A 23606-nucleotide genomic window follows, 5' to 3' on the forward strand; every position below is an offset into this window, starting at 1 on the left:
TATTTTTTACCGAACATACATATTCAAAATAAAACCGTTTTGGTACCTTGCCGAGGCTTACGATAGAAGTACCCCTTGCATCACTGCCTGTGCCTCGGCTTTTATCTGCCAGCGGTAGTTACATTCCATTCATAAATATTTTTTCATTCACTTACTCCCCGCCCTCCCTTTCTCCCACAAACATTTTTTGTTGCGTTTAGCTTTCACCGGGAGTTGCATTTGTTATTGTTGTGAGGCCGCGACTCGTTTTAAGCGTTCTATATGTACGGCTTTGAGTTTGAGTCAGGGGCTGAGGAAGTATCTATGAGGCAGCCATTGTTGGGCATATGTTTGTCGCTCGCCTTTGATCTTTGCCAAAGTGAAAGCGATTGCATCTTGCGGATAGTCGAGCTCCACTTCAAGCTGGCTCTGCCAAAGTTAATTGCAAAAAAACGGGCTAAGGATAGCGTAGGCCTCAGTTTGCCTTCTAATTAAAAGTATGTATATGCCGGTTTGTTTGCGTTTTTATGCATATTTTTTGGGCCTGGCAGGTGCAATTAAAACAGACATCAACCTTTGAGGGCTTGTACAAAATGTGTATTTATGTAGGTACTGGGGTTTTCAAGACTAATTAGAACCTAAAACCATCCAAGCGAGAGTAGCAATTGAAGGGCAAGCCGAGAAAATATTTCATAAATCAGCTTAGAAGTTTTCAGGTTAATGCAGTGGAATCATAAATATGTTTTCGGGGTTAATTCTAATTTTTCCACTTTTTATACCCGTTACTCGTAGAGTAAAAGGGTATACTAGATTCGTCGGAAAGTATGTAACAGGCAGAAGGAAGCGTTTCCGACCCCATAAAGTATATATATTCTTGATCAGGATCACTAGCCGAGTCAATCTAGCCATGTCCGTCTGTCCGTCTGTCCGTCTGTCCGTCTGTCCGTCTGTCCGTCTGTCCGTCTGTCCGTATGAACGCTGAGATCTTGGAAACTATAAGAGCTACAATACTGGGATTAGGCATGCAGATTCCTGAGATTCCTGCGCAGCGCAAGTTTGTTTCAAAAGAGTGCCACGCCCACTCTAATGCCCACAATGCTTAAATCTGTCTACCGCCGGTAGGTGGCGCATTTGCTGCTTGCATATCTCCATTTTCCTTTGGTCCCTTTAGCTGAGTAACGGGTATCTGATAGTCGAGGTACTCGACTATAGCGTTCTTCCTTGTTAATCATATTAAGTAAGTTAGAAAATATTGCTGCAGTTTTGTTTTTGATACTGTTTTATTTTCAAACCTTATTTCAACCTTAGGATATCCATTTGGATAGGCAACGGTTTGCCGGCACATTTAAAATCAAGGTTCTTGAGCAAGGCAATAAAATTCTTTATTGCTTCTTTAAAACATCAAGCCTCCAAGTTATGAAGAACATGCTAAGCCAAGTTAGAAGACAAGTAATGTAAAACGCACACACTTTCAGACCACCACATGGTTACTTAATCATTCATGCAGACCTTATAAATTTTCATTAAAGTTTGATACAAAAATCTGCTGCGCCCAAGCAGATGTTCCACCTAAACTCCGCCTCCACCTCTCGAAGACCGGGTTCTGTTCGGTCTTTCGCAGTGTTGTCAGTCAGTGATTATGTAAATATTTCAACACAAATTAAAATCAAAATTAAAATTACAAAAAGCTGCCACAGGCAACACATGTCTGTTCGGGAGCGGATGGAAACTCGGGCCTAGCACTTTGCTTAGGAGGCTCCTTCAGCACTCCCAGGACCTCGGGTCCCTCCCCATTTATCACCCTCCTTCCCGGGCACTTCCACCTCCCTCTGGCGTTAGTCCTCGTTCATGTGTGTCTTATGGGAAATTTAAATAAAGTCAGCAGGCAATTTATTTGCATTAACATTTCGTGTGTCTCTCACCCAGTGTTCGTGATGCACGGGCAAAAACATTTAACGATTTTACCTAAACTCTTTTTCGGATTATTAATGTTGGCATTGGCAATTTAATATTGGGTAAGAAATCAAAAAATTAAAAAAAAATATTACAAGTATTATTATTGTTCTGAAGTCGATAATATTTTAGCCACTTACTCATTGATAAATAAAGAAGATTACATTGCCGATTTCTAAAAATATGGTTGATGATAAAAAAGCAAAATGGTAAAAGTATGGTTAGTCTTAAAGACCTACTAAATATATAAGATATTTTTAAAGACCTACTATATATGATATTTTAAAAGACAAAACATGAAGTAATCGAAAAGTAATTATTTAACTGAGAATGAAAAGTATGATAATTTTTTTCCTAGAATGTGTTTCTCAGGACTTAAGCCCCAATCTTACTATTTAGTTATGTAAATAATTACATAAAGTGTGTAAACTATTTCTCTGCCTGTATTTGTGTTTTGAGCCGTATGTTTCCTGGTGCTCTATGTGTTTGCGTACTTGCTGTTTGTGTGATGCAAATTTTTCGTGCGCCTGCTGTCAGGTTTTTGCTGCGCCGCTTCGCCGTTTTGTCGCTGCTCGCTTCATTGAATTTTTGCACATCCCAGAAAAGTGTTAAAAAACAACCGGAGCGACGAGAGCAACAAAACTGCATCCATGGCGACTGCAACAAAGCGCGTTGTCGCCCACTTTTACCATTTACTGATTTATAGCTTTTCCTCCAGCTGCAGCATTTTCCACTGCGCCCCGGAAAACGCCCCAAAAGTGTGCTACGCCTTTCTGCATTTCCCACTATAAATCAAAAGCAACCAACAAATTGGGGCTGTTGTTGCTGTGTCGCTTTTGTTGGATAGCCACTGTGTTTAATCATTAACTTTTTTTATTTTCCGTTTTCCGCTCGCTCTCCAATCCATTTTTATTGTTATTAATTAATCAGTGGAAAATGCAGCAAATAAAAAATAAAGGGTTTTCGGTGAGCCAAGTGTTGCGCGGAAATCGGTTCAACGACTTTCGGTATGCACTGTATATGTGGCTGGTCTAAGGTCATAAATTATGGTTTATCCAGGGGCGCTATCTCTGCTGTTATAAAATTGACAAATTTCCAGAAAATGCTAATAATTTGTTTACACAGATAAATACCCCGACTAAGTATTTTTCTTTAATTCTTTCAATTATGTAAAAAAATAATTGCACGATAAGCCAATCAAAATATTTTAATTAAAAAAATGGTAATATACCCAGAATTTGAATAGGGACGCGGCATTATCAATTTTATAGCCCCTTTTCTGCTGTACATTTATTTTAAAATTAAAGTATTTACTTAATTATTATATCTGCCAAAATGCACACAAATTGTAATTACTTTGTTACTCAAGAATTTAATAATTTCAGCTTTTTGTTACCTATGTGTCTGCATAACTCATGTGATTGCATTTACAAATTAATTTTCACTTGATGTGAAAAAATTGCGTTCATTTGTGAGAGCGACATTGAAAGCCCAAAAGTAAACACTTCATTCAACTGCCGGTTGACAGATAACCAAGACAAACACTCGCGCACACAGTGTCGCATTTATTGTTTGTAATATTTATAATTTTAATTAAATAACACATCATAGATTTTGATTAAAACGAGGGCAGAGGGGCGGCTGATGGCTCACTTGGCAGCTGCAAAATTGAGAGGATGAGGAAATGGCTGAGTGACTGAGTGAGTGTTGGATCATCAGTTTCAATTTGGTTCCTGCCACAATCAACCATTTCCTTCTGCACTCAAAAAATAAGTTAATTATTAAATATTTAATTTATGCGTTAAAAATTACTCTACAATATTAAGTTAGGGTCAAAAAATCCTAAGGATGTATACATAAAAGGATAGAGATAGATGTACATATGAGTAAAAAGTCAAACAAGACTATAAGCAAATAAAAGTAAAGGAGGAACATAATGTTTTATCTGAAATGCTCTGTTATTTTTTTCAATGCATAATATGGAAGTGGCATCCCGCCCACTTGGGCATTGAGGTCACTCCAGCTTGACAAATGTCAAATGGCATTTAACGGCATTTGCACAAATCATTACGATTAACAAATGAGTGCGGGTACCACGAAAATTGCGAGTATTCTCGTAGTGAATTACTTCCAGGAGGGAGACGACTGTTTTCTGGCTGAAGAGTGCACTTCCACCAGCATGATGGGCAACTTAGTTCCCGCTGACTCACCCCCAGACTTTGATTGTTTACCCTCCGACACAGAAAGTGAATACAAGTGAATATCTTGTGGGCTGTTTTCAATTCGCTTTCGAGCGCCTCATAAAAATGGCAAATTGAGTGCCGCCCCCGTTGCGAATCCGACAGATATAGTATCTGAACCCCTCCCGATCCACAGCTCTCTAACTAATTGCCCCAGCACGCGTGCCATAATTTGTGGACGTTGTTTTTTGGCTTCGCAGGTAAACAACTGCTCTCGACCGTCTTCTGTTTTGGCCATAAAGTATACCTCGGAAAAGCGCATTCTTGGGGCTACGGCTCCTCGGGGACCTCTTAAACGGTCTGCCTTCCGAAAAATTCACCTCCCACCAGCCGTAATAAAATTTCTAATTGCAACGAAAACAAATTTTGAATTTCAATGCACTGCAGGTGGCCAACCGAAAAGAAACCACCAAATGTGTATCAATGGAATTAATTGTTATGAAAATATTGTGCCGGTGCCGATTGATGAATTGTGTGGGTGGGGTGCTTTGAGAGACTAGGTCTGTGTAGGATAATTAATTTGGGGGGTATGAGTCAGTGATAAAGTTTTTGTGTTATTGTGTGGTGAAGAAATCAGGTGTCTGCTTGGTATAATATTTAATTAAAAGTAATTAATTATTAATATTAATTTATACTGTTGGTAAAATAAAGGTACAAATTGTTAAGCACTTACAAAATTTAAAATATATTTAATCCATTTAAAACGAGATACTATTTGCTTATAAGACTTGTTAAAACGTGAATTGTGATACTACACAATATATGAGATATTATACTGTCACCATATGAATAAATTAATAGAGCAGGAGCAAAATCAAGTAATACTTATTCAAAAAATAACACATTTCAATCAAATGACTGTACATGAATATGATAGTGGGTATTCCCATTTTTCTTTTTTTTAATTGTTTTTGTTTTATCATTCCCTCGCCAACAATAAATTCTGTATTAGATGTTTCGCTCTTATTTTGCCATTGACGAACTGTTGAATGGTTGTTTAGCTATGTATTTGTAGGGGAGTAACATTATTTTATATTAATTATTATTTTAAACGTGGCTCACAAATCATGTTATTAAAGCCCCTTCTTACCAAATCCAGACTACGCCACTGTCTATAAATTATTTTTTTGTTTTTTCTTTGGAAGTCAAGTTCATACATCGCCGTATCTTAGAACTGTGGCTACGTCCGGTAATGCAATTTTTATGCAATCCCTTATCAAAGAAGTAATAGTTTATTCATTGTTAAGTTGTTGAATGGGTAATTATTTGTATACCCAGTTTCTACGATTGCACTTCCCTTGCTGCGTATTCAAATCTCCTATTTTTAATTCTCCGTCTCAGACTCAATTTCCTGGCTTTCAACACATTAGCCCACGCAGTTTATAACAAAACCTCATGTCCTGTACTTGCTGAGCCCCCGTTTCTACCCCATACTCATCCCCCAAACCTTCTCGAGGGCTAAAACCCCAAATGCAGCTCAACATTTGTCAACGCATTTGCAGAACAACAACAACAACAGATATAGCAGCAATAATTCGATCCTTCAGGTGACTTCTCCATTTGGCCACTTGGGCTTTTTGGCTGACCGCATTCAGTTGGTGGAGAAGACCGGCCGGCAGTTCTTGGTTCTGCTGCTGCCATTAGCAATATAGCCGAATACAGCCGCACAGTGGGTGCTCCTGACCCCCCGGACCCCCTTCGGCCAGCCAACCCCTCTCGCAGACTAACCCCCCTTGGGCTGTTAGCCAGGCTTTTGTTTTTGTGTACTTGCGAGAGTTCCAGAGGCAAAGAGCGTTATTTAGAATGATAGGATCATGCGCATTGGGTGTTCCATTTCCATATTTCGAAAAACATGCTTATGACCCGTTTATAAATTCCACAAACGTATTTTGACTTCAATTGCAAATATAGTAAACCAATTTTATTTCAAGTACAAGGCTATAGGATTTTTTAAATCGAAGTTTAAGCTGGTGTGCTGCCCATAGTTGCAAAATTAAATATTAAAAAAAAGCAAATATTATTCATTCCCTTAATTTGACTATTTAAATGTTAGAAACCAAACAAAATAACGAAATTTAATCAAATTCCTAGGTAAGCGTTCTTTAATGGATTGACATTTAATAAGTTAATGCTTTGTTTAAGTTTTTGGGAAATATCTATTTAAATGTTTAATAAAAAAATACATTTTTTGCGATCCTCGGTATCTTTTGATGGTAAACTTTAGGTTGACTTTGATGATTTTAAATTACTTAAACATTGGACAATGGACTTTGACTATTTTAAATTTTTACTTAGACATTGGACATCAAACTATTATAAACATTTTCCTTCCCATCAACTGTAGCTACAGTGATAACTAATCTTCAGATGCAAGTTCAATTGAGTCCAATTTTGTATAAAGCTAAAATAAAAATTGAGGGATTTTTATATTATTCAAATCAAACAACGTTATTAATGATGACGGGCAACATGGCCGTAGATGACTAGTCGAAACCCTTTGCGATCCTTAAAATTGAAATGGATATTCGTACTAAAGTTCATCTCTGGAATATAACTGGGTAAAAATTTTGCAGTGGTTGAAAAGTCTTTCACAAAATATCGCTTGTTCTTGAAAAAAAAAAGAAATGTAAAATTGTAAGCAAACACTTTGTAGCCGGCTTCGTTACCTTTTTAAACGGACATTCCAGTGGGTAATTTCCAATTCGACGGATTTCGTTCAACGCCATTTTAAGTAAATACTGAGATGTAGCACTTGAAAATAGCTGGCAGTAATTAAATTTTTATTGCTGTAAAGTTGGCCAAGAATGATCTGCGTTGTGTCGTCAAAAAGAAATTTCCGTCCGCGTATCCAATATCTTGGGTAAAGGCGAACTCTAGATTAAGTAAGCCAAGGCTTTCAGCTGTTTTATTTATATAACAGCTTACATTTTGTATTATTTCTGGTGCAAAATTAAACATTTCAACATTTGTCAAATATACATCCATCTTGTAAAGATAATAAATATTCTTGAAATTTGTACAAATATTTTTGAATTTGGTGTTCTGACCTTTGCAAAAGCGCTGCTTAACACGATTGCCCCCAAAAACAGGTCAACTAGGGTGAAAAACTTTTTGACGTCCATTTCCGTGGTTAACTAGTTGTTGACTAAATCCAAAATTCCTATTTTTAAGCACACGTGTCTAAAAAAGACCCCGATGGTACGACCGATTAATAAAGTACTTGTGTTTTAATGTGTTCAGTTATTTAATTACCGATCCATACTTCTGTTAAAATCCTACTCAGTATGAGACACTAGCTTTTATTATTCGTTCGACTGGAACGATATGTCCAATGAATGGAAAAACTCATATTGATATAGCAATATTTATAACTTGTTACCCATTACAACAAATTGTTTCCAAAAAAACTTTCGTAAAATTGGCCAATTTGAGAATGTTTACAGTCTGATTGCTTTCACGCCAAAGGGATCATATTGATTATACCCGTTACTCCTAGTGTAAAAGGGTATACTAGATTCGTCGGAAAGTATGTAACAGGCAGAAGGAAGCGTTTCGACCCCATTAAGAATATATATTCTTGATCAGGTTATATTGTTACCCGTTGCTTGTAGAGTAAAAGGGTACATTATAATTGTTAAAAAATATGTAACAGGTGGAAGGAAGCGTTCCAACCCTGTAAAGTATATTTGTTCTTTATAAGGTTTAATATCCGATTGAATGAAAGTCGGCATGAAAGTAAGTATAAGAGCTAGAAAGGAGGGACTAAGAATGCAGAATCTACAGATGCTTGCGCAGCGGAAGCTTATTTCAGCAGGGGCTCACGCCCACTCTAACGCCCTCAAACTGACCAAGATTGTGACGATTTTAAGTAAATTTTATATATAAATAAAAATATATATATAAAAATAGGTCACACAATAGGTTATCTAGAAGTTTGCTTATGTTTTCTGTTAAAACTATTGATGACGTTGAAAAAGTCTGCCTCGTATTATTATGCGACATGCTTTGCGATCCCTAAGATTTATATGGGTGTCCGAAATAAAGTTCACTTCTGGTAAATAGCTGGTTATAAATTTTGAATTGATTGTTAATCCATTTACATAATATCGCTTATTCTTAAATACGATTATACAAAAATATTATAAGGAAGTCAACAATTTTGATCCAGTTTACCTACCATTTTAAAAGGGCATTCCAGGGGTAAATTGCCAATTCGTCGGATTTGAGTGGTAACCATATTTAGTAAAAACTGTGATTCCACACTTGACAACATCTGGCAATAGTCTAATTTCAGCGTAGTAAAGTTTGTCAAGTATGATCCTCTTTTCATCGTCAAAACGTATATTCCTTCAACATCCCTAACATCTTGATCCAAGGAGAACTCTATGTATAAAGCACTTGTGGTTTTAGATATTTGATTTAGATGACAGGTCACGTTTTTTATAATTTCTTGGTACATAATTAAGGCATTTAACGGAAAACCAACCAACCAAAACTGTCAGTGTCACAGAAACTATAGACTTTCTGAGTAAATTTGGCCTTATTTTAGGAATATTTTTGTAATTTTAATTCGTCTACTTTTTTGAACCGGTTTCTGTGATACAGATTTGCTTTTCGGGGGAAATTTGGTAAGAAGAGATTTCTGAGACACCCCTGATTGTATTTGGAAAAAGTATGTAACAATATTAGACATTATATATTCTTGATCAAGTCGATGGCCGTCTGTCTGTCTGTGTGAATGCTGAGATCTCGGAAACTGCTACGCCCACTCTAACGCCCTTAAACTCCCACAACGATGATGTCTGGGTAGCGCCCACGTTTTATAAAGATTTTTTAAAGTGTAAATGGGACTTTGTTGTGATTATCAATATCCATCTACATACCCGAAACATTATGAACCATCAAAGATATGCCCGCTAGGTGGTAACAGTTTGGGAAACCAGAATTAGTTGCTCTGTAGCCTAACTGAAAGCTAGTTAAAATGTTTTACATAAATTCTACTAGTGCCTATAAAGCCCATGTTTGCATCAGACTAGTGCCACACCCACTCTAACGCGCACAAAGCTACAATCTGTCTAGCGCCCACATTTGTAAGGCTTATCTTCCTCTAAAGAGAGTTAGCACGATCATTTGTTAGAATTATTAACGCTTTTATTCCTCGAAAGAGTAAAGCAGTATAAAACGTTTAAGTAATTTTGTATGTATGCTTACAGATATCTTACTTTGACCGCAATTGAACTGCTATTTTTTCAAGCCCCTTAAATACCGATTCTAGTTTCAAATTTAACGTTTCCAGCCAACCGTACGTTACGTCAAAGCGGGCTGGCCTTACGTTCTACGTAGCTGTTCCGTTTGCCAATTCGTTCCGCGAGCTTTTTGGACCGGCGCAGATGGCCGCTCTCTTTCTCTCCTTCTTTCTTCCTCCCCCGCGATTCTTGCGCTCTTTCTCTGGATTTGCAAAACAAAACGGCCGGCCGTTTGGAAAAGTCGGAAGAAAGTCAGTTAGCAAGTGGAAATCACCGGAAAAACTACACAGCGCGGCAGAAGGAAAATCGCGAAGTCACAGAAAATTACACCGCAGACGGGAAATAAGAATACAAAAAAAAACAGCCCCAAAAGGCAGCGCAGTCGACGTCGGCAGCGCAGAGGGCTGATAACAAAAGTTAATAACAATAACAAAGCGAGAAAAACAAGAAATGAAAGAATGAGAAGAAAATAAATAAAAACCGAAAACAAACAAAAAGAAAATCGCGCTTTTAATTAACGGACATTCGACGTGGGCAGCGCAGTCGGCGTCGCAGTCGCCGTCGCGTGTGTGCGTGAGTGAGTGTGCGTGAGTATCTGTGTGAGCTGGCGATATAAAACTGCAATTGATTGCAATTTCGGCGGCATTTGCAAAATAGCAAGCCGGCGAGGAACACAAAACCAAGAAATCAATAAACAAACAAAAATATTTATAAAAACAAACTGATACCGCATTCAGCACACAGAAAACAGCACTACAAAAAACAGCCAAACGGTAAAGATACAAAACAAAAGCTAACTCATATGTGTATCTAAAATAATAACAAAAAGCAATCGCCAAAGAAAAGAGTTCAACTTGCACTTGTGTGAGCGCAGCTGTTGATGAAAGTGAAGGAAAATCATTCACATTTTCAACGGGAAAATGGAAAAACAACAACAGCCAGGCACTCACACAGCTGCAAAATAGCAAAGAGAGCACGGAGAGCTAAAAACTCAAACTCAGACGACGCCAAGTTCTTTTTTCCGCTTTTCCGTTGTTTGCATTTTATTTTTGTTTTCTGTTGTGTTTTTCGCACACAGAGAGGAAAATTCGTGCGAAACTCAAAAGGATTTAAGTACCACTAACAATCCACTCCCTTCTGAAATTTTAAACCAAAAATATTAGCAATGGGGTACCAGTTTAGAGCCAATTCATATTTTTGAAAAAACCAAAATATTTTAATTATAGAAGGTTTTATCGCTTAAATAAATATTTATTGGAGTTTTACATACAACAAACAAATAGATTAAATAGATACAAAATATATATCCTTTTCTACTGGAACGTAAAGGAAATGTAGATTTTTGATTATTATATTTATCCGTTAAATTACAATTCAAAGTATAATTTTTATGAACAAATTTCGAATTTACCTTTTGAAACGTAAATACATTCAAGTATAAACTACAATGTCCATCTTTAGTTAATAAAAGATTATAGGTATTAGTTTATTTATTATTTAATCAAAATATTGTTTAAGGAAAGTAAAAAATGGTAAATTTTTTTAGTTAAACGAAATATTTAAAATTAATTTAGTAAACAAGTTCACTTTATTTTAATCTATACGTAAAGTGCGATCTTCATATGGCAACAACGAGTAATAATTCGAGAAGATGCACTTTATGGCACTTACAAAATGAATCATTAATCTTAAAAAATGTTTTTAACTCCACAATTCATTATCGGCCAGTGAATTTTTCCATTACATAGATGCATTTTTCATTTATATACATTTCCTTTGTACAACAAATAACATGCATGAAAATGAATTTTTAAGATTATCAAATCCATATTTTATTAGAGATGAATGCACTTAATTTGACAAGTGAAATTTAGTAATATATTGATCAACGTTTTCGTAATTTTTTCCTGGTGTACATTTACGAGTCGAGCTTACAAGCCAGACATCGCTGTTGTTTTTGTGCGGGTATTTCATAGCTGGATGCAAAAGCATCTAGATACTTTTTGGCGAGCTTCCCTTTTTTTTGCCGGCTGTCTGTTTATTGAGACGCCTCTTCAAGTTTGTTTCCTTAACAAGTCCTCGCCTTAATTCCATAAATTTTAAACAGAAATAAATTCAGCTGTTGGGGAATATTTATATGTTTCCTTGCACTCGCATGTTGGCCGGCAGTCAAAGTAACACTCAACTTCAGCTTCTGTCTGCGCACTCTAATTGAGTTAGTCTGGCATTTGAATGGGAGTAGCGAGCACACGCATCACTTCTGGTCGAAAAGGGGCGGAATGGTATTAGCAGCAAGGGGGCGGGGCTGTGCGCCAGACTCTGCGGGTGGGAAACTCGAGGGGGCGGGGGCCACAGCCTAACCCGTGTGTTAAATTATGCAAAACGCTCGGGGAATGCCGAGCAATAAGTGCAGAAATGTTTACAGACTTTTGCCAAGAATCGAAATTATTCATACTTGAGTTCGGGTTAAAATAAATGTGAACTCGTTAATTTTCAGTGCAATAATTTCAATTTATGTTTGAAATCATTTTTATAAGTATGTTTTCTTTTAATCCTTTATACGTTTTTTTAATCATCCATAATTAATTTAAGAACTGCTTGTCAATGTTCTAAGATACACACTTTGTTATGCAGCAAAAAATCAAAACGAAACTGATTAGAAGCTTTACTTGATATAAAACTTATAATTTTAAGAACCCTTAAAATTGACTCTCACTAAATTTTTTTACCAAAAAAACATTTTTATATATATATATATATATTTGTATATATTTCATCTGCTATTCGTGTCCTAGAAGTGCTATTGATGGGACCTATATTGTTAGAGATATATCATGCTTTTCCGGCAATAACCCCATTGCATTAATGCAAATCATTTTTAAACTATCCCGTTCACCAACTGGTATCTCATTTATATCTTTGCAAAGCACATTCATAAAAAAGGAACCTACAATTCCGTTTGAAACAACTTTTTTATCATTTCCCTGGCCACGTACACACACATATTTTTGTTGGGCATTTTAAAGGGTTAACACACGCTTTACGACTGCCAAACTTTTTCCACGTTAGCTTTCGGAGCTGGTCCTTTATTTTGTGAAAATGTTTGGCATTTTTTGTATTAAATTGTCAGTGAAACGAGCGTTGGACCGTTTCCGTGGGGCATGGCAACAATTCAAAACGCGAACTGCCACTAAAACATGCCAAAAATCTGCGCATTTAAAATATTTGCCCCAGAGCCCATTGAGAGTCAGCCAAGCGACGGGTGAGAAAGGGCAGGGAAAATCCGGGCATTTTCCTGCGATTTGATTTAGTTGTTGTTGGCCGGGCTACACCTTTTCACTCACACCTGTCGGCTGTGTTGTTCTATTTTTTCCAGCACCACGTCTGCGTTTTTATTGCCCCTCTGCCCGACCTTTGATTTCTATTTAACTGCTGTTTACGCCACTTGCTCGTGATCAATAATTAATTTGCAATATCTTCTTTAGGTGCGTCTAATCAAACGGATCCCAGCCGAAATCAGCAGTCCGATGTAGCGAGAGCAATTATAAAATACGAAAATGCAACCATTCCGTTCCGTGCCGTGCTAATGCAAAACGTATACGATCCGAAACCGATAAAAATACAAATACATAAAACGAAGTGAAATAACAATTTTACAGCCCACTGGAAATCAAATATTGCAATTACATTGCCGAGTTCTGTAAAATCTGCCCAACAAGAGGAGAACATCAAAGGAACTATTTTTGGAGGTGAGTTTTACAATACAATTTGATGTTTGAAAATGAATTTGAGTGCAACAAATTCAAAGAATCTTGAAAATAGTATTCTAAACCACCTTAACTAAAAAAAATGCATGAACACAGTAAAAACTGAATAAAGGATAATAACAATCTTATACACGTAAATTTCTGTGTTAAGTATATGACACCAAGAGAGATATATTCTAGTACATTGTTCTTGAACTGAGAAAATTCGTTCTTCAATACCGAGTAAGTACATTTTGGTATTAATGTTCTCAATATTATAACAAAATGGGGAGAAGAGAAAAGTTAAATTGAGTTTATTTAACAACTTTTTGATAAATATACACTACTGACTGGGCTTATAGTTATTAATTTGTTGAGATATATAGAATGTAAGTACCGTCACTCCAATTTCTAACCTAAAAATGTCATTCTAATTTTAAGAACATTTTCAACTCAGACGAGAACGTCCTAACTTTCTCTGTGTACCATCATATCGTTTACTGGTAAAATGTAAATTTCTAAAAACCATTAAAGCCTAGGGAAAAATGAACAAAGTTTTTGCAGAATCTGAAAAACATTTAAAACGATTGGATCCTGGGAACAATAATGTTTTTCCACACATATGGAAGCCTGCACTTTCTCCATTAAATATTTCGAGCACAACTTTGGTTCACAGCATGGTGTTATTATTTTCATATGTTGATTGCCTATAGCTTTGCCTGGACTTCTGTTTATCGACTTCAATTTGCTCTCAAACACCGGACCCAAAACTCAATTGGAAAAGCAGGGAAAAGCAGGAAAATGGACTCACAGAGAGCGGAAAGCCTAGACGAAGGGGGCAGGGCATTCGGGAAAGCAGGCGGAACAGAGCATAATCCAGAAAACACCATTCAAGGGCAACTTTCACCAGTTTGCTTGATGGGCGAGGAGCGATTTCGGGCGGGGTGAGAGGTCAAACCACCCGGTGGCAACTGCCCATCCATCGCTTAACATTTTCGTCTGCCATTTTCATTTCGACCAGGGAAAACTCTGCCGCAGTGGTCGGCCGCATTGGCAGTTTTTGGGTCTCCACAGACATCGGACATACATCACAAGCCCAAGTTCAAATTTCCTACTTCCTCTTTACCGCCCCGCCCCCCGGATCCTTCGCCCCTCGCCCTTCATCTTCGCCTCTTGCCTTTTTTATGAGTGGCAAAATTGTTGTTATTTTTGCCGAGTTTTCCCCCAAAAAAAGGAAATCGGTGGAACAGCTAGCGAATGTACAGAGGGAAAAATAGACACAATAGATGTCCTTTAATTCCTATTAAAATAAAATTAAATACCAAATTAAAAATTAAATATTTGTAACGTTTGATAAAAGTTTGACATTTAAAATATATGTGGTGTGTACATAAGAAATAGCAAGGAATTACTACAAAATATCTTGTATCTTATCTTATGAATTGAATACATCTCAAACCAAAAAATCCTAAAGTCTTGACTAAGGTCATAAATACTTCCAAAGCGTTTAAATGAGTGGCAAGGTTACAAATAATAATTTTTAATTTAAAACCTAGGAATTCAGACTGAGCCAGACCTATTTTTTATATTTTTAAATTTAAAACAATTTCAGAAAATGTTTAAATGTTTAAATGTCAAGTGTGATAACACTTATAAAAAGAAGCATGAAATGAGTTCGATTTAGAAAAATGTGAGATCTACCAAAAACCTTAGTTCCCTGTGTAGGCGGAAAATAAAGAAGGAAATTTTTTTGAAAATGCCTGCCAGCAGAAGAAGCAGCAGGAGCAGAAGACGGAGGCCAGGACATGGAGTGAAAACAGTTGCCGCCGTCGTCTGTCGTTTGTCGTCCTTCGTCTGTCGCAGTCGCACCTTCCATTCCACCCACGAGCCCAGCACCCCACCAACCCACCAACCCATCCACCCACCAACCACCCCCAAAACGGCAAAGGCGGCATCCATCCAAGTCCGTCGACCCGGGTTTTCCCACATAACGATGCAGCACCATCGGCTGCCTGAGAGGCGGGCGGCATTTTCAACAATTTCCACATTTTATCTAACCACCCCCAAAGTGTCGACTGCAGAGTATACGTATATATAAAAAAAAGGGAAAATCCTGCGGGGAGAGACCAACGGCAGAGAGAGAGTCCAAAGAGCTGCGAGAACCACGGGGAAATGGGGAAAGCCGGGGGAAAGTGGGGAAAGCAGACAAAGAGAGCGTAGACGCTGCAGACTTTGCTCTAGTGCTCTGTTGTTGTTATTTGCCATAACCTTGGCGAAAAGGGGTAGAGCCACTTTGTTGTTGCTTCGAATAGGGCCCAGATAAAGGGTTTGTTCGGGGTATTTCAAATTCTTTTCCAAACCTTGAATATTTTGAACAACGAATTATTTCAAATTTTAGTTTCTAAAAATGTCCTTCTTTCCCATATAAAATCAAGACAAAGGTATAGCTCAGAATATCAGTTATGACCCTTGATTTCTGTGTATTTCAACTGAAATTTTATTCGAACTAACATTTAGTTTAAGGTTTTTAGTTTTAAATTGCTTGGTGTTTTTTGGTTATTTGAGGACACTGATAATCGTTTGATATCTGTAATCAAGTCTAGCACCTACCTAATAAGTAGATTTTAAAGCCTTTCAGCAGCCGCCTAAATGTATACTAAATGTATAATATTTTCAAGATATCCACCCTAATACAACATTTTAACCAATACTCTTCCCGTTTTTAAAATATATAATTTTCACCAGATCTATGGATGCAGGAAATCTAAATCTGAATGCATATTTAATTCTTTTTAGAATCCCAAAAATACTTTCAAGATCCCCAGCACTTTCGGTTTAAAATTTTCCCAGGAGATGCTTCTTAGCTCCACGCGAAACTTTCCAACTTGTTCGCCAAAAAAGATTTCAACTTTTTTCGACAGCTTTTGTTTGTTAGTTTTTCTTTCTCCTGTTGCCATATTTCCTATTCGCTTCACCTTTGCACCTAGACAAATCACACAAACTGACACGGGCCAAAAATAAGGAAAAGAGGAAAACAATTCCGAAACGTGTTTAACATTTTCATCTTCATTTCGCATTTTAAACAATTTTTCTTTTGCGGAACTTTGGTCTCCAAAGATTTTCTAACCCTTACAATGGGGCGAAAAGAGAGGAACAAGAGAAAATTGTTTTTCTTTTTGCTTTAATTTCGGCAATTTTTCTTGTGCCAGAAGAAAAATCGAGTTGTCGTTTGAGGGGTTCCGGCTTGCGTTGGGTTTTTCCGGCGAGAGCCCCCCCGCGTTGAAAATTGGGGGTTGCTTTCGCTGCTTTCTTTTGGGTTTTCCTCTTTGCCTTTATTTTTGGCTAACTGCTACTGCCTTTTGCCGCTGTACTCTCCACTCTGGTTGTATGTTTATGCGCTACGCGTTTTTCCTAAGATTGACTTTGACATTAGCCCCACAAATACGCACACACATATAGCTTTCGACACGCTTCGTTGTTGTTGCTCGGGTTGTCCTGTCCGCCATGTTGTTTTATTTTAGCACATTTACGTCATAATGGCACTTCCTTCCGCTGCTTTTTTCCTTCGGCCCTCCCTTTCAGCCCGAGCCTTTGACTTTTCCTCGTGCTGCCGTAATTTTCATTGTGTCTGCCCTGGAAAATGTATCTCAGGCCCGCTGTTGCCTTAAATTCTCGCCTCATCTCGAGGTCCTTTCTCCGGTTTTATCGTCTGTTTGTTGTTGCTGTAATTGCCCTGCTTTATTGTCGTCATTCGCATTCTATTTTCCTGTTTTTTGTTTGGTTTCTTGTTTAGCTGTTTATTTAATTTGATTTCATTTTGATTTTTATTAGTTTTCATGCGTCGGTGGCCTAGTTCCGGCTCTACTTTTTGAGGGATTTATTTCCGCGGCGGCGTTTTCTTTTGTCTGCCAAGAAACAGGCAAATATTTGAGACTGTCGGGGCTCACACACTCTCCGCCAATCTCACACCCTTAATTTACTTCACAGCACTGCGAAAAATATCTAGAACGTAGCTAGAAGATTTTGAACAAAGAGAGACAGTGCTGAAACAATTATTATAGCCAAAAACATAAAAAGTGTATTTAAAATATATGTTTTTCTTATAGTTTATATATACTTACAGTGTCTTCTATATAGTTTTTTATAAATAAATTGATTTTTTACCAGAAGACAAAAACAAAATCTTAGGTAGCAGGGTCTTTAAACTACTTAAAAATATCATAGCATACTTTTTGACACCTATCCCAGCGTTTTGAAACCTCAAAAGCTTATAAAGATCCCGCTTTGTTGTATCTCTATGTTCAATGAGCATTGTCAATATATTTAAAAACATTTATTGAAACCTTGAAGATCCTTCCTGATTTTCTACCAGTGCACTTGTAGGTAATGTAAGTTTCGCCTGGGTGTCCGTCCATCCACCGATCCACCGATCCACCTATCCATCCATCCAACCCCTGCGGCCAGCAGACCGCAGAATTGACAGGGCATTGACAATGATTGATTACCTACCCGAAAGTGGAAACTGTTTTTAGGGCTAACCAACATTAGGCGTTACCACCCATAGCACATACCACCCCTCCACCTGCCCCCCACTTACTCGCACACTAGCACACAAAAACACCTACACACAGGCATTCGCACTGAACCTGCCACGCACAAAAAATTATTTCATTATCTTTCTGTCCGTTAGCTTTCCTCGATTTTCCCCATCCAAGTTAATTGTAATTACACCTAGATAGTCGCTCGATTAGATTCAATTTGTGGGACCTCGCGCTTATCTTCAGCCTTAGCTTTTCGATTCTCTGCTGAGACTGAGGTAATCTGATTCGTTTTTGTGTACTGTACAAATTTAGTTCTCAGGTGATTTTGTAATTTCAGTTGTACACTAAATTAAAGACAATTAAGGGGGACACAGCCGACTTGTTCTGATAACTCTGAACAAAAAACGCCACAAAAGTTGGGCAACAGTGACATGGGTAGTCGAGATTTATGAAGAGGCACTCATTGAATTGTGCCATAGAACTCGCTCGGTTGACAGTTAGTTGAGATTTACGATGATGACAATGGCCACTCGGGATCTGAAATGGGAAATGAGAGCGGTTAATGGCTCTATCCCAGCGATAGTGTGGCAACTCTGGCCGAGCGCAAAACTGTCGAAATGTATATTTATTGTCTAGTAATTTATGAGTTAATGTATGGGAAGTGAGAAGTGTGATGTTTATGAGCTGCACTTCCATCAGTACGGCTTAGAATTCTTTAATAAATATAGAAGAGGCTGAACATAAATGTATAATTTATTTAAAATATCTCCATAGATTTGAAAAGAAACGATCTAATTTTTAAAAAAAATGGGTTCACAGAGAGAACTCCGACGTTCTAATATGAGTTTAGAATGTTCTTAAAAATAGAACGAAATTTTAGAAGATGAAAATGTTTTCATTGTTTTCATTACTTATATTGTATATCTCAACATCTAAACTATTAGTCCAATCAGAAGTGCATACTTTTTGAACAGTTGTTAAATAAACTCAATTTTACTTTTCTCTTCTCACCGTTTCGTTCTTATATTGAGATAACTGATACCAAAACGTAATTACTCGGTATTCAAGAGCGAATGTTCTCAAATCAAGAACAACGTACTTCAACATTTTTCGTATGCCGTTTATCTTGGTATTTCTTTAAGTGGGTCTTAAGATAATATTTGATCTTATAATAAATGGTATGCGATCTAAAAATCCTTAAGAGGCTCTTTCAACATAAAAAATAAATATTTCCGAAATTACCCCCATAATGCCGCGATACATTTTTTCCCCAATGCTTATTAAAATTCCTCCCATCCCTGACTTTGCTCAGCATACAACCCCAATTTAGTCCCAAAAACTGGCATAAACAAATGTAAACACCCTTCGATTGCGGGAGCTCCTTGAGCACCATAATTATTTCACTCCGATCCGCTCATTATCAACCCCAAAAAAGTGAGGGAAAGATCCCCGTTATTGCACGGTCTTACATCTGACACCCATCTGGGAGTTAGGGAACCCTTGTCAAGTCGGCCCAACTGACTGCCATGACGTGTGAACGCCATTTATTCCCCGCCGAAACCGTTCAGTTGACAATCTTTATTAATCAATTAAGCGGATGTAGGAGTAAATGTGTCTTCGCGTTGGCTCCTTTCGCAGCTCGGATGCTGTAAGTAATTAAATTAAAATGCGAGCATGTGTTTTTTCGTTCGTTTTTGTCGCCTTCGGATTCGGTTTCAGTTTTCAGTTTTCGGTTCTCGGTTTTGTCTTCCTGGGGGCTGGAGCATCCTGGATCCAGCTGCAAACCCTGGGGGATTCACCCGCAGACGGTTGACAAAAGCGCTGACAGTTTTGTCAAGCAGGAGCATCGCCGGAGAACGGTTGACAACGGCATTTAATCAATCAATTTTGAACGGTAATCAAGCGGGCAGCTTAAACTAAAGTAGGGGATGGCCAGTCGCCCAAAGGCAGGACTCCAAGGGTCTAGGGAGCCGCTCTGTCGTCTTTGATTGATTGGTTTTCCCCGGCTCAATGGATCACGCGTGCACTTCTCGCCCAAGTTTAATTTCAAATTATAAATATGTACGAAGCCCGGGAGAACTGGCAAAATAAGGGAGATTGGTATGGAGATGGGCAAAAACATCTGGCGATTGGAGAAGTAATTAAGTGATTAGCATTGCCTCGCTCTTAGTTTAATTAATTTTAGTCCTTTTTTTGGTTGATGGATGAGGGGATTGGCAATCGATGGCAAGCTTATCAGGCTGAAATGATGGATAAGGTAATCTATGGGAAACACATAGCTCAGATTTGGACTTCAATTTGGGTTGGCTTTTTTGGGTACACGATATGTTTGATAATATTAAGAAAGTAAATATATTTTTAGAATCCCCCTGTATCTTAATAAGATTTTCGTTAAAGCAACATAATTTGTAATTACTTTATTTTTATTAATTGGAAATAAAAACAGGACTACTATCAGCACTGCCTCTCTTTTAGTTTAATTAATTTTAGTACTTTATTGGTTAATGGATCAGGGGATTTGCAATCGATGCCAAATTTTTTAGGCTGAAATTATCTGAGATGATAATCTATGGGAAACGCATGGCTTAAATTTGGATTTAGGGTATAATTTATATTTGGAAATATTTATCGAGTAAATATATTTTTGTAATCACTCTGGCCCTTTTTGAAATTTTTGTTAGACCCACATAATTTGCTTTTGCTTTAATTCTATTAATTTGAAATGAAAACAATAATATTTTCAGTGTACTTTCATTAAAGAAACTTTACTACTCATTTTCTTTATCAATTGATTTATAATTAGAATATATTTGCTAAGAATATAGTAATATTTTGTTGTGCCAAAGTAAATTTATGTCAATTTGTATTTACCATTTAATGTCAAGCCTTTCTTTTACTGAAGTGGCCAATAATAATTAAATTCTCACACCACTCGTTTAAAAACAAATTGGTGTTTGCCAATAATAATTTTATGTTTAATATTCTTCCCCATTTGTATTTGAGCATTTAAGCAGTTCTTAAACAGATTCAAGATACTTAACCCCAAACCATTTACGTAAATATGAAAATTAAAATGCAAAGTCCAAAACGAATGCTCTATAATTTCTCAATAATTCCCATTTGCATAAGAAACCTGAACCAGAAGCAGCCAGAAACCACAGCCGAAGACGTTATAATGAAACGAATTCATTTCGTTGGCACCTTTTCAGTCTCGGGGCAATAAAAATACCAAATAGATAATTAATAATGGGCCACAAATAATAGCAATAAAAATTAATAAGCATTAATGTGAGTTATGAAATGTCTGATGGCAGTGGCAGAGCGGTAGCACCTAGAAAACCGAAAAACTTTGGCGCATAAATTTTGATAACCTTTCGCGAGCTACAAATCAGTGTAACTGCAGTTGGGTAATTATTATTTATTTTATTTGTTGTTCTTGTGCTCAGGTGCCAAGCGAAGAACTTTTGGGCCAAAGTATTTATTCCAGGCTGCTCGCTGCCAACTATTTGCTTATCTTTCTGGCTTGGCGAAAAGTTTTCATGGAAACAAAATAGACACAAATTTTTACAGCGTCGTCGTCGGCATTTTCCCTTTGATAGCTGGAAACTTGATTGGAATTTCGCTGCCAGACACGAAGCAAAAACAAAAAGGTTGAAATAAAAACCGAATTGGCGCTTGGAGATCAAAAAGGTGCCGCCGGTGAGTGTTAGACGACAAATAGACATCGAGGGCTGCCCTTATTATTTATGCAGATGTGTTTGGTGGCTTGCATAAGGCAGCGTTTGATAGCTCTTTAAACTGTTTTGATCGCTCTTTATCATCATCAACGCCGGTCATTAAAATATTCCGAAAAATGTTTTCTGTTAATCAAGAAGCGTGAAGCGAATTATTCAAAGTTGTGTGACAAATTCGCCTCTGTAGCGGATGTGCAACGGGTGTTGGACGTTTGCTTTATTGCCCTCTATTTGTCTCAGTGTCTGATTGATTTTCATAATTAACAGCAGCAGCTGGCTTGAAGTGCTGAAAAGCGAAGTGCATTTGAGGGGAAAACACAAAGTGCTCCACTGACATATGTCAAGTGTTCCAAATGTGGGAAGTAAAGGTAGCCAATAAGAAATATTGATACATGGGCTGGGTAAAGTGGCTGGCATTTTTGGGAGCAGGTCCAAACAACAGGTGTAGCAGGTGCCACCAGTGGTGGAGATAGGGGGTATTTTCTTTGGGTGAACAGAAAAGTATTTTCAAACAAGATAAATATAGGAAAATCGTTTATGTTATTTCATTAAACGTTAAAATAAAATAAATTTAATCCTTAACGACTGCACTGCACTTTAAACACATAGACCAAGTAACTCAAATATAAAACTATCGGATCTTTTAATTAACCCTTCATTTGAAAATCTTCAGCAAATTCTTAAATTTCTCAAATCTGCCAACCTGCTTCAACTCATTTAAATTGTAAATCTCTTTCTCTTCCCATTCTTATGTAAAGTTGTAGTCATTAAGTAAACCCGTAATAATAATTTAGTCCGGCCGAAAGTCATAGCAACTATGGCCGATTCCTCCCTGTACCTTAAGTTTTAAACTTTTGGCAACAGTGTACAATAAATAAATAAAATAAATTTAAACAAAAATATTACTTGTTTAACATGTATTTATGTCTGAAAATTCAGTAAAAGCTTAAAATTTGACTTACAAAACTTTATTTTAACATTAGTATTTCAAGAATTATTAATTTAAAAAGAAAGAGACACTATAATCATAATACTATCACTATCATAATACTAAGCGAATTGCCACATAAATCGCACAGCGCCCATTCAGCGTAAGTTTCTTATGTGCATCAATATACATTTTACAACACTTAGCGTTGAACTGATTTCTGTGGCATCCCTAAAAATGATGTTTAAAATTCTTTAGCTAGACTTCATAGTCGTAGCTTTCTTTTTCATCAAATACATAATATACATGCTACTTTCTCTGCCTTTGAATCAAATAAATCTCCCAGCACTCCCAAGTTTCAGGGCTTTTTTGGGCAGTTTTCCATCCTTCTAGCCCAACTATATATAGAGGCAGTTGAGTAGCCGGCTGGTCTGTCAGCAGCCGTAATACAATTTCGCTTTTGGCCAAAAAGAAGGAACACTCGGCGACACAATATGAAGTAGCAACGTTGACAGCTCGTTGAACACCGAACTCGAACTCGGCACAGAAGGTCCTCCTCACTAACACTACGAGTTTTGGGCCAGGACAAGTAGCAGGCTTTTGGCAATTCAAAAATGGAAAAAGATTTGGAAAGAGGAAAATTCGCCAAGAGGAATATGCAGTTGGAGTTCGGAGTTCGTTCATTCGTTCTGGGGGGCGACACTTGCTGCCAAATTATTGCAATAGTCAGTCGCAGGTTGCCATGTTGCCCCATGTGTGTGTTTGGCCGGGCCACGCCCCCTTTCCCATCTCCGCCCATCGGTTTTTGGCGGTACCATCATCAACGTTATTGCCACAAAATGTCGCGCCGCAGTTGTTGTTTCTGCATGGCGAGTGTGCGACTCCTTTGGTTGTTCAGTTGTTTGGTTGTTTGGCGGCTGTTGCTGCTGCTCGGTTGCTTGTCGCACTTCATTTAAAACTTCATTACATGTCGCCATCACCAACTTTGTCTGGCACTCTTTCATAGGGTATTTTAGCTGTGTCTTTGACCAGAAAATTGAGAAAAAATTGGTTAAAAATAATATATATATAATCTTATTGCTAGCAATCCTAAACAAAATCACATTTTTTATAGCTGTGGTTTTATGAAAACAAGTTTTGAAAGCAATCCGATGAAATAAAAATAATTTCATATAAAATCTGAGGTCTGATTATAAATAACAATGTGTAATATATTATAGGTATTATATCTATAAATCT

General features: G+C 37.3%; 2 protein-coding genes across 2 annotated transcripts in view; one reads left to right on the plus strand and one right to left on the minus strand.

Moving 5' to 3' along the window:
* Window positions 1-7863: 7863 nt before the first annotated feature.
* Window positions 7864-23606, minus strand: part of LOC119555158 — a gene marked incomplete at its 3' end in the record, with an annotated part of 98111 nt that continues 82368 nt past the window's right edge. The window contains 4 exon segments of the mRNA XM_037866386.1: window positions 7864-7891; window positions 8151-8287; window positions 8350-8622; window positions 8624-8696. Of these exon segments, the coding sequence (XP_037722314.1) occupies window positions 7864-7891; window positions 8151-8287; window positions 8350-8622; window positions 8624-8696 (511 nt within the window).
* The window catches only part of LOC119552888 (frizzled-2), a 99374-nt gene continuing 85441 nt past the window's right edge, over window positions 9674-23606 (plus strand). Inside the window, exons 1-2 of the mRNA XM_037862795.1 lie at window positions 9674-10191; window positions 12904-13167. The gene's annotated coding sequence lies outside the window, so the exon portion shown is untranslated. The remainder of the gene's footprint in view (window positions 10192-12903; window positions 13168-23606) is intronic.

Source organism: Drosophila subpulchrella, chromosome 3L, assembly GCF_014743375.2.
Source record: "Drosophila subpulchrella strain 33 F10 #4 breed RU33 chromosome 3L, RU_Dsub_v1.1 Primary Assembly, whole genome shotgun sequence".
Classification (NCBI taxonomy): Eukaryota; Metazoa; Arthropoda; class Insecta; order Diptera; family Drosophilidae; genus Drosophila; species Drosophila subpulchrella.